General features: G+C 39.6%; 1 protein-coding gene across 7 annotated transcripts in view; it reads left to right on the top strand.

Annotated features, from left to right (window-relative positions):
* AP2B1 (adaptor related protein complex 2 subunit beta 1) overlaps positions 1-15,144 on the top strand; it is a 117,711-nt gene that overhangs the window by 12,755 nt on the left and 89,812 nt on the right. For 6 of the 7 annotated variants that reach the window (XM_060135581.1, XM_060135576.1, XM_060135577.1 and 3 more), the window contains exons 4-5: positions 1,303-1,438; positions 3,353-3,598. In XM_060135581.1, coding sequence (XP_059991564.1) covers positions 1,303-1,438; positions 3,353-3,598 — 382 coding nt within the window. The remainder of the gene's footprint in view (positions 1-1,302; positions 1,439-3,352; positions 3,599-15,144) is intronic. The other variant, XM_060135578.1, reaches the window with a different exon arrangement.

The following is a 15,144-nucleotide window of genomic DNA, read 5'->3' as shown; positions in this document are numbered from 1 at the left end:
ACACTTCAGCTAAACAACATTCTGCAACAGGTTGAATGCAGGAGCATGTGTGAGAATCCAGCTGTTTTTGTTTAAAGTAGACATTAAAGAGATTGGCAAAAATTAAAACAATGTCATCCTAATTTAAAAAAATAAGTAAAATAGGTAGACTTTTACTTTAAAATATTTATGTTAATATGAAATGCATTGATTTTCCTTTTATTAGTTGGGTCAAATGCTGCTGATAAGAAATGGATGAGTGCAAGAAGGCCAAGTAAATTCCAGCATCTAGTGGTGGATGTAAGGTGTAGTAACTCAAACATCTGAGAAGGTCCTAAGGCTAATGATGACCTTCCTAATGTCTTTAAGAAAAGGGAAGTTTAAATTTAAGTGCATTCTGTGTCAGGCACAGGGACAGATGCTTTTACTTACAGTGTTTTTTATAGTCCTCATACCTTCTGAACTAGAGGTTATTCTGAATTAGAAGTTATTCCATGTTAGAGATCAAGCAGTGTATACTTGGAGAGGCTAACGAATAATCCCAAAGTCATACAGCTAGTGGTAATGTAGCCAGGATTCTAACCTAGGGTCTGGGTCCCAATATCTGTTACTGGTCACTTCCTTCATGGGTGTATATATACAATAGAACTTAAATGTGTACGTGGCACACACGTATAGAACTGTTTCATTTTCTGAAAATGGTTAAAATTTTGAATAAAGACCCTAATTATCTGAGAACTGTTTTAATAAGGAAACTAATCAAATAAGTTCCCACTGGTCACGGATGGAAGAATATGTGCCTTAAAAAGCATAACAACTGTCGTGCTTTGAACTGCAAAGAATTGAGATGAAAAATTATGGTTAATTTTTTGTGTGTGACATAGTGATTTTTTTTAAGTTTGTAAAGATATACACTAAAATATTATATATGAAATGTATGTGCAGGATTTGTTTCGAAATTGTTTAGAGCAACTAGATGGGGTAGGGACTGGGGGAAGGCGAGTGGGTTGAGGTTGTGTATGAAACAAGATCGGGTATGTATCAATATTTGTTTGCAGCTGGGTGATGGATACATGGGTTCATTAAACTGCTGTCTCTAATCTGAAAATTTTCATAGTAAAAAGTTTTTTAAAAATCTATTTTTAGACATCTTCTTGGGACCATTATTATAAATTCTTTAGTAATTCATTTCTGTGGTAAGTATTATCACTAGTGGACATTTGTCCTCACATCAAATCACTTTTTAAATTAAGGCTGTTTCTTTGTGTTCTGTCCAACAGCCTGGCACCAACATCTGTTCGCTTTCCCTTCCTCTTTTCTCAGCTCTCTCTTTCCAGATGTAGTGAATTGTATGCAGACTGACAACCTGGAACTAAAGAAGCTCGTGTATCTCTACTTGATGAACTATGCCAAGAGTCAGCCAGACATGGCCATCATGGCTGTCAACAGCTTTGTGAAGGTAACTTTTTCCCAGGGGCTTAAGAACAGTCTCTTCTACCTCAGAAAATCTTTTCTTGATATGGTTAGTGTCTGCATTGCAAATAAGCAACCTCTGTTCCAAAAGAGGGCCTCTAGAGAAGTATTGGCCATTGAGTAGGAATATTCATGATTTAAGCATTCTGTATGCCAGAGTTTGTCTTCCAGTTCAGACCATATGGTGAGCCTTCTGTCAGCTGGGCTTGGTGCATCCTTGCCAGGTGGGAGAAGAAAGCCAGGTGAAACCTCACTGTTTTATCTTCCAAGGCTCACGAAAGTTGGGCATATCATTGTAGTGTCAGTAACCTGGGGCTTTACCTATTTTATCTTTGTAGAAATTATGTTTATGGTTCAGACGTAGTGGAAACTACAGGAGCTACCTTTTAATTTTGTTTTATTGAATAGGTCTTACAATAGTTGATTAACTTTTTTGTTATTGTGGAAATTTTCAAACATATTCAGGTTGAGGGAATAGTATGATAAATTCCTAAATATCTACCTTGTAGTTTCAGTAGTTACCAACCTATGGCCAGTTTTGTTTAACGTAAACTCTCCATACATGCTTTCCTGACCCCCACCTCCTCTCCTACTGGATGATTTTAAAGCAAATCCCAAACATCTTAAGAATGAAAAAATCATTTAATCAGCTGATCATTATAGAAAGTCCTTAATATTACTGGATATCCAGTCAGAATTCTATCATTAGATTTGATGAACACAGTAATAAGGTTGTTCTTATTAGGGTTTTTGTTTTGTTTTGTTTACTTCTTTTTCCTCTGCCTGGAATTTAGTCTACATTAAAAGCAAAAATCAGACAGCATTTCTAAAATTAGCTTCTATTAAATCGTTTTGGAAAATAAACATGCTTTCTTCCTTCTCATGGAATTTTTGTTCGTTTTCTGTGTTCAGCTACAATGTACAGGATCATTATAAGATTTCATTCTTTCTGTCTGGTGATTCATAGATGGACGATATCATTGGAAAGAATTTAGTTTACATTTTTTGGAAGTTAGCATGTGCATAGGTTTATAATGTTTAAAGAAATTTTTTAATATAGAACAATTTAAGGGGTGTTCCTTCTTGGTAAGTGTTCTACTTGTACTGTGTTTGGAGGCACTTGCTAGGAAAGGAGAATGTATGTTAATCAGGATTTCAGAGGGCCCTCTCTGCTGCTTCACGCAAGGAACTTATGTTGGGCCCAAACCAGCTTCTAGATTCTCCTTTGCTTTCTTGGCTGTAGGCCCCAGATATCCAGCCCTCTTTTCTCCCTGCTTAATATTTGTGGAGTGGGACATATCTTTCCAATTTCTGATTTTTTGTTGTTGTTGTTGGGTTTTTTTGTGGTACGCGGGCCTCTCACTGTTGTGGCCTCTCCTGTTGCGGAGCACAGGCTCCGGACACGCAGGCTCAGCGCCCATGGCTCACGGGCCCAGCCGCTCCGCGGCATGTGGGATCTTCCCGGACCGGGGCACGAGCCTGTGTCCCCTGCATTGGCAGGCAGACTCTCAACCACTGCGCCACCAGGGAAGCCCCAGTTTCTGATTTTATCCTGTACCAGAATACAAGCCCAAAGCCCTTTTCTGCTTTTAGTGCAGGTCCAACAATGGCCATGGGGATGGTAACACCAGGTATCTAAGCTTCTGCCCAGCTCTGGAATGAATCCTATAGGGCATTTCTTCATTGTGTATGTAAAGTAGTTAAATGAATTCCTAGCCTAAACTCTTAAATAGGCAACTGTTGTACTTAGGAAAGGAATCGTATGGGAGATGTGGGTTCTGGTGTAGAATGAAACTGGAAGCCTACATTAATTAAATATTCTTTTGTTGCTTATATAAACCAGACTGTTTAGTTTTCTGGTTTATGTACACCTGTAGTTGTCAATGATTGTTTTTTATAGGACTGTGAAGATCCCAATCCTCTGATTCGGGCCTTGGCAGTCAGAACCATGGGGTGCATCCGGGTGGACAAGATTACAGAATATCTCTGTGAGCCCCTCCGCAAGTGCTTAAAGGATGAAGATCCCTATGTTCGGAAGACAGCAGCAGTCTGTGTGGCAAAACTCCATGACATCAATGCCCAAATGGTGGAAGATCAGGGATTTCTGGACTCTCTGCGGGATCTCATAGCAGATTCAAATCCAATGGTAATATGTTTCTGCGTTTATAAGAGAGCAGTATTTAAAATGGGTCCCTTTAAAAAGCATGTTTAAAATAAATTTTATCTTTGGGACATTGAGCCATAGGTTAGCTATGTGAAGCATGACTTCTTTGTGTCCCACAGATTGTCTGTCTCACACCCTACATGTTTCTGAGCTGAAAACCAAGTACTAAAATACAAGGGTGGTTTTTTTTTTTTAATTGAAGTTTAGTTGATTTACAATATTGTTAGTTTCACACGTACAGCAAAGTGATTCTGTTTTTTATATATATGTATTTTCAGACTATTTTCCATTATAGATTATTATAAGATATTGACTGTTGTCCCCGTGTTATACAGTAAATCCTGTTGCTTTTCTGTTTTATTTTTTAATTTTTCTAGGTTAATTTTTTGTGTGTGTGTGTGTGTGTGGTACGCGGGCCTCTCACTGTTGTGGCCTCTCCCGTTGCGGAGCACAGGCTCCAGACGCGCAGGCTCAGCGGCCATGGCTCATGGGCCCAGCCGTTCCGCGGCATGTGGGACCTTCCCGGACCGGGGCATGAACCTGTGTCCCCTGCATCGGCAGGCAAACTCTCAACCACTGCGCCATCTGGGAAGCCCAATATTTTTATTTTTTATTAAAAATTTTTTAAAATTGAAGTATAGTTGATTTACAGTATTGTGTTAGCACAGCGATTCATATATATGTGTGTATATATATATACACACACACACACATACATATATACACACACACACTTTTTCAGATTCTTTTTCCTTATAGGTTATTATAAAATATTGAGTATAGTTCTCTGTGCTATACAGTAGGTCCTTGTTGGTTATCTCTCTTATATGTAGTAGTGTGTATATGTTAATCCCAACCTCCTAATTTATCCCCCCCCTTTCCCCTTTGGTAACCATAGGTTTGTTTTCTATGTCTGTGAGTCTGTTTCTGTTTCGTATATAGATCCATTTGTATTATTTTTTAGATTCCACATGTAAGTGATATAATATTTGTCTTTCTCTGTCTGACTTACTTCACTTAGTATCATGTTCTCCGGGTCCATCCATGTTACTGCAAATGGCAATATTTTCTTCTTTTTTATGGCTAATATTCCATTGTGTGTGTGTATATATACACACACACCCTACATCTTCTTAAGCCATTCTTCTGTTGATGGGCATTTGGGTTGTTTCCATGTCTTTGTTTTTTAAAGATTAGACTTTTTTTTTAATTTAGTTTATGTATTTATTTGGTTGTGCTGGGTCTTAGTTGCGGCTCGCGGGCTCCTTAGGTGTGGCATGCGAACTCTTAGTTGCGGCATGCACGTGGGATCTAGTTCCCTGACCAGTGATCGAACCCGGGCCTCCTGCGTTGGGAGCATGGAGTCTTAACCACTGCGCCGCCAGGGAAGCCCCTGTTTCCATGTCTTGGCTTTAGTAAATAGTGCTGCTGTGAACATTGGGGTGCATGTATCTAAAATACAGGGGTCTTAAAGCAAACCTTTGTATAATACTTACCCCTGTGTTTGCTCAGAAACAAACCGGTTCTTTCATCATTTTCTTAAAGAAACTTTACCTTAAAGTTTTGAGACCTTTTATTTCTCCTATTGACATTTTTAATTTTGCCTATATAATGAAGGAGAGTAGGTCTCAAAGTGGTACATTGGCTCTGCTAGTAACTGAAGTTCATTTGAATTGAGTGATTGGTCATTAAGTATCATTACTGAGAAGATGGAGGAACTTAGCCACTTTCTCTCCTTTTTTTGCCTAAGGCATTCTTTATGTGGAGTTGAGTAACACTGAGCTAATCAGTGGATAACCTCTGAATATTTCACTGTTGAACTTTTTGAAAGAGAGAGTTGGATTTGCTGTGAAATAGACGTGTCTCACTTGCAAATTACCTGCTCAGATCTCTGCTTTGATACTTCATTTGGTTCATCTTACTCTTTGGGTAACCTTGGCTTCTATTTATTATCTTTGAAACTTAGTATCAAGGTCAAAAAATGAAGTAAGCCACATTTTTGAAAAGATACTGTTGTTCTAATTACTATCAGCAATCTTTTAGCCACCTTCTAGGCATAGAAGTGATGTGGGTGTATATGCTTAAACTGTGACTTTACAGGGTATAATCACCACCGTCATTAGAAGATTCAACCCTACGTTTTTCACTCAAGCAGCCCTGTGTGTCACCTTTTTTTTTTTTTTTTTTTTTTTTTTGTGCTGTACGCGGGCCTCTCACTGTTGTGGCCTCTCCCGTTGCGGAGCACAGGCTCCAGACGCGCAGGCGGTCCGGGGCACGAACCCGTGTCCCCTGCATCGGCAGGCGGACTCTCAACCACTGCGCCACCAGGGAAGCCCGTGTTACCTTTTTAAAAATTCCATAAAGAAATAAATTTATAAAGCAGTAGTATCTGTTTTTAGAATGTTTAGCTGGTACTAAGTTGTATCTTTGACATTGCTTTTGATTCACTTTGTTATTTTGAGCAAATATTCTTGAAATTTTCTACCTGAGGACAGATGAGAAGATTGAAAGTGTTTGGGCTTTGCTCTCCAAGTTTTGGACATCCAGATGAGCAGAGTATCATGTACCCTGTGGAAACTTTTAAAATATTCAGTGGGCCTATGAATGTGGAGTGGAGTGAGGTAAAAATGAGTTCTAGCTCATATAAGCAATTCCAGTTCAGGGAGAAAAAGGCATCTTTACACTAATGTAAATTTTTCAAAGCAGAACCTGTAAAATTAGATCCTCGGGGGTAAGGGACTAACTGAGGGTTTAGTAAAGGCTTTTTTTTTTTTTTTGGTACCCCCGTAGCACTTAGAGATCTTTATCCAAATCAGTTGAGAGGATGGAACAATTCTGGAACAAGCCCAATTTGTCTGATTTATTCCAAGTTTTCACTGTAGTAGAAGGGTTGGCATTTGTCCAGTCCATAGTACTCAAGTAGTATATGTATGCCATTAATTTATTTATACTTATCAATATGGGAATTTTCAAACAATTCAAAATTAGAGTGACTAAATGAATAAATAAAATGAACTCAGTTACCATCACCAGATTCAATAATTATTAATATATGCCTGTTTTTTACCTGTTTTCTTCTTCCATCCCCTATCTATATATAGGTAATTTAAAGAGGCCACACATGAATGGGTCTCTATTTGAATTTAAAGTATCATGATATTATAGTAAACCATAATGCTTTTAATAATTCTTAACCTGTTTTTGTTCTTTTGGGTTTTTTTGCGCGGTACGCGGGCCTATCACTTTTGTGGTCTCTCCCGTTGCGGAGCACAGGCTCCGGATGCGCAGGCTCAGCGGCCATGGCTCACGGGCCCAGCCAGTCTGCGGCATGTGGGATCTTCCCGGACCCTGCGTCGGCAGGCAGACTCCCAACCACTGCGCCACCAGGGAAGCCCTCTTAACCTGTTTTTATACAACAAATCAGGAGGTGACTTGGGGAGATTTTCTTAAGTATTTTTTAGAAAACTTTTAAAGAAAATTTACGGTTACTTGGTAGGTTTGTGAGAAACTGTTTCAGGAATGCCTTATGTTTTATTGTGTCTTTATTACAGATTTTCCTAGGACAGGTGTCAGCATTAGAGATTAAATTGTTGGACCTACTCCCCTCTAACTAAATAGGAAATTTTTCTTATTCTTGTCAGACTTATTAGTAGCAAAACTTTTCCCTGATATTGTTTGACGTCTTGCTAGTAAGGTGCCCAGGATACAGAATTTAAGGAGGCATTCATTCTCAGGTGCCCACTCTACCTGCACAAGCCTGAGAGTGGGATACCTCGATTGCCTCACTCTGTCCTGGCCTTATTTTACATACATTCAAATCATTTTTTGAGCTCTTCATTCTTGTTACTTAAGTGAAGAACTGAAAATCTTGGACTAAGAGATAACCAACACATATACCCACGTGCCTACTTTCATTCTTGAACCCATACTTTTTTGTTTATTTTTTGCGGTATGTGGGCCTCTCACTGTTGTGGCCTCTCCCATTGCGGAGCACAGGCTCCAGACATGCAGGCTCAGCGGCCGCGGCTCACGGGCCCAGCCGCTCCGCTGCATGTGGGATCTTCCCGGACCGGGGCACAAACCCGCGTCCCCTGCATCGGCAGGCGGACTCTCAACCACTGCGCCACCAGGGAAGCCCATGAACCCATACTTTTCATCTCAACTGTATGTCCTGTTTTTTTGCCAGAAGTATTACAACTGTCTTTAGATCATTGATTTTCCTTTTATCAGTTGGGTCAAATGCTGCTGATAAGAAATGGATGAGTGCAAGAATGTCAAGTAAATTCCAACATCTAGTGGTAGATATAAGGTGTAGTGACTCAAACATCTGAGAAGGTCCTGAGGCTAATGATGACCTTCCTAATGTCATTAAGAGAAGGGATTTAAGAGAAGGGATTTAAATTTATGTGCATTCTGTGTCAGGCACAGGGACAGATGCTTTTACTTACAGTGTTTTTTATAGTCCTCATATCTTCTCAACTAGAGGTTATTCTGACTTAATGTCATTAAGAGAAGGGATTTAAATTTAAGTGCATTCTGTGTCAGGCACAGGGACAGATGCTTTTACTTACAGTGTTTTTTATAGTCCTCATATCTTCTCAACTAGAGGTTATTCTGAATTTGAAGTTATTCTAGGCCTTTCTCACCTTCTGAGATGGCCCACACTCTGTGGAGTGTGTTTCTCCTTAAATAAATACACTCCTTACCTAAAAAAAAAAAAAAAAAGTTATTCCGCGTTAGAGATCAAGCAGTGTATACTCGAAGAGGCTAAAGAATAATCCCAGGACTTCCCTGGTGGCGCAGTGGTTGAGAGTCCGCCTGCCGATGCAGGGGACACGGGTTCGTTCCCCGGTGCAGGAAGATCCCACATGCCGCGGAGTGGCTGGGCCCGTGAGCCATGGCCGCTGAGCCTGCGCGTCTGGAGCCTGTGCTCCGTAACGGGAGAGGCCGCAACAGTGAGAGGCCCGCGTACCGCAAAAAAAAAAAAGAAAAAGAATAATCACAAAGTCATACAGCTAGTGGTAATGTAGCCAGAATTCTAACCTAGGTCTGAGTCCCAATAGCCATTACTGGTCACTGCCTTCATGAGTATATATATACAACATGTTTAGAACTGTTTCGTTTTCTCAAAATGGTTAAAATTTTGAACGGATAAAGGCATTAATTATCTGAGAACTGTTTTACTATGGAAATCCTCCAAATCCTCTTAATCTGATGATGGGTATGGGTCCTATTTTACTGTTCTTGAGGGGGAATTTTGTTCCACTTTTTCAGAAGTTGCTCCACATGGTGGCAGCACTGTACCAGCAAATATCAGAACCTCTTGCAAAAGGAATTAATGCTTCTAGGGTGTTCTGCCTTAGTAGTTTTCTCGTAGCTCACTTTAGAAGGGCATCCTAGATGTGAAAGCACCAGAACATCTGGAGAAATTACTTTGAAATTGGAGGGTAGCATGTTGACAAAAATCTGACTACTCTTGGGGTTATGTTGACCTTCAGGTTGATTCCTGGTAGTATGCGTTGCTACAAGTAATAGGACTTTATTATATTTTCATTTCGTGTCTTTTATGGGGGAATCTCACACACCTCATTTTCCTGCAGTTGTTTCTACCATTTTATACTTTAGTTAAAACTGACTTTCCATGAAATACTATTTGAAAGAGAAAAGATAGTTTGAAGTAAAAAAATTCTCACTGTTAAGTCCTAGGTTAACCTCCCTGAGTCTGTTTCCTCTTCTGTAGAGTGAGAGGTACCAACTTAGAGAGTCGTTAGGAGTATTAATTGAACTGTTGCATAAAAAGCATCTGTGAAAGTGCCTGGCTTATGAGAGTTCATGAAATGATGGCTGCTGCTGCCATGATTATGAAGTAGACATTAGGCAAAGGTTAACATTATTGCTACAATATTAATTTAAAGGGTTCTGACCCCTTTGATAGCTATACAGGTTCATATGGTAAAATCTTTCTGAGGGAATTAAAGCTAAACTTATTTCCAGACACAGATTTATTAGTCCATTATTTTGAAAGTAAACGTATTCAGAATGAGGAAGCACTTTGGCACGAGAGGAAAATAGCTCCTATGATTTCTTCACAAATAATCAGAGTTTTGAGAATTCTGTCTCACTAAATTGACGTTTGCAAGAAAGATACACTTTTGGGTGATAGTGGTAATTCTCTAGCTTTTGCCCATGCATTAGGATTTTCCCTCCTTACTGCAGTTTTCCTTTTCTCTCTTAGAGGCATTTTGAGGTATTCCAACTTCAGTTAATGTTTACACCAGAATCTGCCACTCCAGAGACTCTCTTGACAGCCCCACCACATGTACTTTGCTTTTTGTTTGTGAGCTCAGGTCTCCTAAATCCTTTGGCTCAGCGCCTTAGCCCCTTTGATCTTGTCTTCTAAGCCTTCTGAGTTCTACCATCACTCTGAGAACTGCCCCTGGGAATGCCCTTCTTCCATTGCTCTATCCTGTCTGCCAAAGCACAGACTACTGAATTAGTTAAACAAAACAAAACAAAAACAACCCCAGAAACATATTTTCGTTTGTTGAGGGTTTTTCTGCACAAGCAGCATGCTCTCAGAACTTGGCCCGGTATGGCCTTTAGCAACGGTTCTAGTTAAACTGCCAGCTTCTTTTAATATGAACTTATTTTGGAAAGCTGTTTTATGAAAAGTAACATTTTTTTTTCTCAGAAAAGGTATGTATTTTATCCATGTGCTAGCCAGCATGTAGAAGCCACGTGAGATTATGACAGTGGTTCTCAACTGGGGACGATTTTGCTTCCTGGGAGACAGTTGGCATTGTCAGGAAACACTTTTGGTTGTCACAACTGATGGGAAGGTTGCTACTGGCATCTAGTAGGTAGAGTTCAAGGATACTTTAAACATCCTGCAGTGCACAGGGAGCCCCCTACAACAACATGAAGGACTAATTTGTTTTAAAAACTTAAATAATGCCTGACATATAGTAAATGCTTAATAACTGACAGCTATTCTTGAGAAACAGATCTAACGTGACGTACTTTCTGATTATTGTAATTTCTAGTTAGACTTTAGAAGGTTTGTGGTGGTTTGCTGTCTGTCTGAGATGATAAATGTTGAAAAACTGAAGTCTCTCTAGATCACTTTGTAAATTTGAGAAGGATTTTTGTCAGAATATGTTTGTTGTCCTCGTGGGCAACGTTAAATCATTTATTAATGACCTCATTTAATTTAGTACTTCAATTATATGAATTCTGTTATCCCTAAATATATATCAATAAATAGGAGAATAGTTATAAAATTAAAATATTATATAGAAGCGAAATTAGAAATGCATGATGCTCTTCATGCCCAGCGTCCATAAAGGAGTACCAGAGCTGGTAGAATTTTAGGCATGTGTGAGAGTGTCAGTATGTGGTAGGCACTGGGTAAGAATGATGTAGGAGGTAACATGTTCACTCAGTCTGTGTCTGGATGCCCCAAGTAAGTAATGTTGTATTTGGTACTAAAAGATGAGTTGCTGGTAATTTCTGCAGGATCAGAGTGTTGAGTAAGTGGAATCATTGGAGGCTGCTCTGTTATAAGGGCAAGTGCCCATCTCAGTGCTTTTCGGTTTTTAAATTCTTGCAGAGGAAGGAAACAATTTTTGTTTTCCTTTATGATAAACTCTGTGGAGATCTTTTTATGTGTATTCTCACCTTAGGAATTTTAATCATCAGTTTTCATTTTATCAGTTATCACTAACTTACGTTTTTGGGTTTTTTTTAAATCTCATTTTGGGGGCGGGTTTTTAGATTTAGAGAAAAGTTGCAAAGACCATACAGAAAGTTCTCATATACCTATCTTCACACAGTTTTACTTAATGTTAACATCTTACATAACCATGGTACCTTTGTCAAAACTAAGAAATTGGCATTGGTACATTACTATAAACTGAAGTACAGACTTTATTTCACCTGTTTCAACACAAATATCCTTTTGCTATTCCAGGATTCAGTCCAGCATACCAAATTGCATTTAATCACTTCCTTTTATAAAGAGTTGACTCACTCTTCATGAAGGTATCTCAAAAACAGAAAAGTGCTTTGTAACTGTGAACTTTTTTTTTTTTTCCACTCCAGTACTAACACATGAGGGTTAAAACTCAGGCTCTGAAACCAACCAGACTTGGATTTGTATCCTGGTCTGCCATTCTTAGCTTGGTGGTCTCCCTGAACATCTCAGTATCCTCGTCTACAAAATGGAGATTATAAACAGTGCCTCTATCATTGGAACGTTGTGAAAAATAAAAGAGGGCTTGCAAAGCACTTAATAGTGAACCTGGTATAGAGTAAGCCCTTAATAACAACAAAGGTTTCTTTATTGTATAGTGATCGTGGTGCTGGTTATTAGTGATTTTAGAAGGGTTAATATTTCAACGGAAAATTTATTTTTTAAAGGAATTTAATTCTTTTTTTAAATTAAGCTGTTTTTATTATTTTTTATAGTTTTATTTTATTTATTTTTCACTGTGTTGTGTCTTCGTTGCTGTGTGTGGGCTTTCTCCAGTTGCGGTGAGTGGGGGCTACTCTTCCTTGCGGTGTGCGGGTTTCTCATTGCATTGGCTTCTCTTGTTGCAGAGCACGGGGCTCTAGGCTCACGGGTTTCAGTAGTTATGGCATGCAGGCTCTAGAGCGTAGGCTCAGTAGTTGTGGCACACGGGCTTAGTTGCTCCACGGCATGTGGGACCTTCCCGGACCAGGGGTCAAACCCATGTCCCCTGCATTGGCAGGTGGATTCTTAACCGCTGTGTCACCAGGGAAGTCCCCAAAATATTTAATTCTTTTGTATACATTATTTAAAGCCAGGCATTATTTTTTAGGGTGATTCTGAGGGCAGCTTATCCACAAATGAAGTAAATCTATTTACAATATTACTTAACACATCATTGCAGGATTACTTTTAAAAGATAATTGTTCAAGGATATGCCTAAAGCAGTTTTCGTAGGCAACTTCCTGAAAACTGGATCTGTTGTACATAGTAATTCAGTAGTGTACCGAAAGATCACGGCTTATTCATTTCTTAGTGTCCCTTTTAAAATGATCTCAAGGCTCTAATTTGGCAGGGGATTACTTACTCTCAAAAGGGAGATAATGGTGTGATAATAAATGTTTTGTTTTGTTCATGTTGCAGCATGCTTTTGTGTGATTTAGGGCTGGTGTGCCAAGTAACTCTTGGCTTCTTAGGAGTGCCTTTTGTCCATTTGTAGATATTTATTTGTAGTGTTTTAGCTTTGTGAATATTCGCATTTCATCAAAACACATCTTAAGCTACTTATGTAAGCCCCTTAAGTAAGTAATGAGTTTTATTGAGTCTAATTTTTAAATCTTACTTGTTACCAGATATTCAGACTTTCTTGCTGTAATGGGATGTGTTGACTCCACTAGGTAGATGTGTTCACTTAGCTTCCTCATTCTGGGAAAGAAGATGGGGAAAAAAACGGAACATTACAGAATGTCACATGTAGTCAGCATATTATTAGTTGGCAGTCTGGACAGTGTCTTGGATTAAAGCATGACTGTAAAATTAACTGGTACCGTATAGTCATTGTATTCTTTTTTTTTAAATAATGCATTTTAAAATTTTTATTTATTTATTTATATTGGCTGCGTTAGGTCTTCGTTGCTGCACGCAGGCTTTCTCTAGTTGCGGCGAGCGGGGGCTACTCTTCGTTGCGGTGCGTGGGCTTCTCATTGCAGTGGCTTCTCTTGTTGCGGAGCATGGGCTCTAGGCACGGGGACTTCAGCAGTTGTGGCATGTGGGCTCAGTAGTTGCGGTGCGTGGGCTTCAGTAGTTGCAGCACACGGGCTCAGTAGTTGTGGCTCGAGAGCTCTAGAGCACAGGCTCAGTAGCTGTGGCGCATGGGCTTAGTTGCTCTGCAGCATGTGGGATCTTCCCGGACCAGGGATCGAACCCGTGTCTCCTGCATTGGCAGGCGGATTCTTAACCACTGCGCCACCAGGGAAGTCCAGTCATTTTATTCTTAAGGAGATGATAATGACTGAAACATGCTTAGAATAAATGCCCTGTGCTTTAACGTGTTATTTGAGGCAACTCCATAAAGAAGAAAGTGAGATTCTGAACCGTTGCTGATTTTCAAGAGGATAAAAGTATGCAAATCACCTTTATTTTCCATTATAATAGTTTTGGTCAGTTATTCTACTGCGTTCAATTTATTCAGGTCTTCCGGGGCAGCAGCCAAAGCGATTGTAAATTGAGTGGGAAAATTGAAGTGTTTGTTCAGAGTGTGTGACCTTGAAGGTCATTGCTAGAAATGAAAGTCTTCTAAATATAGTTAATAGGAGGAAGTCACTATATTGGGAAGTGCTATCTTTCTTGGGTTCTGAGGCTATGAAAATGAGTGAAATTAGAGAGATCATTCAAAGGGACAGGGAAATGTGTGAGAGATTTCTCCTAAAGGAGCTTCTGTCTGTGATACTCTACTCCCAATGTATATCTAGATTTCCTTCTAGAGTTCTTTTTTTGCAGGATCATTTTTATTTTAATCATACCCACCACTCCAGCTTGCTCCTTAAAAAAAAAAAAAAAATGAGGTCTGGGACTTCCCTGGTGGTCCAGTGGTTAAGACTCCACTTGCAGGGAAGAAGATCCCGCAAGCCGCAGGGCGCAGCCAAAAAAATAAAAATAAAAAAAGTAATGTCAAATTTATGTCCTCAGAATTGCTGCATATGAGACAGGGGTAGCTTATAAATCAGATTTTATAGCTGGATAGTAAATCTTGCCTCTTTGAAGTGCTGCTAGGATGTGATTATCTCTGAAATATATAAAGTAGGAGAATACATTTTTCTCCTTGTATAAATCTGCCTGGAAATAATGTTTTGATTATATTATTCTCCCCAGCTCCGATTCTTTCCCTTTCCCCCATTTGAAGTTCACAGCTCTTGGAACTTCTATAAATGCAGGCGGCAGAGTGATTAGCACTCAGACACTAGAATCAGATACAGGCCTTGAGTTTGTTTCTTTTTTTTTTTTTTTGCGGTACACGGGCCTTTCGCTGTTGTGGCCTCTCCCGCTGCGGAGCACAGGCTCCAGATGCGCAGGCCCAGCGGCCATGGCTCAGGGATCCTCCCAGACCGGGGCACGAACCCGTGTCCCTGCATCGGCAGGCGGACTCCCAACCACTGCGCCACCCGGGAAGCCCCAGGCCTTGAGTTTGTATTCAAGCATTTTCCCTTTCCAGCTTTGTTGGCTAAGCAAGTCACTGAATTTCTCTAATCCTATTTATAAATTCATTTTTAAAGCCTATTTCCTTATCTGTAATAGGTGGATTTTGATAGCAACTACCTTAGAGTTGCTGGGAAGGTAGATGGCATAGTAAGTGTTCAGTAAGTTTTAGCTATTATTGTCTTTTATCTCTTTGTCCAATTCTATTAGGCATAGTATAAAGTAAGTCAGAACACAAACTGCTTATGTTAAAAAAAAAATCAGCAGACTCCAAGGGTCCACAGTGAACTGTCAAATTGAAGGGGAGTCTGTAGTTAGGGCAGAG

This window comes from Lagenorhynchus albirostris, chromosome 20 (assembly GCF_949774975.1).
Source record: "Lagenorhynchus albirostris chromosome 20, mLagAlb1.1, whole genome shotgun sequence".
Classification (NCBI taxonomy): Eukaryota; Metazoa; Chordata; class Mammalia; order Artiodactyla; family Delphinidae; genus Lagenorhynchus; species Lagenorhynchus albirostris.
Note: the sequence above shows the minus strand (reverse complement) of the source record. Positions and strands in the feature narration are given on the sequence as shown.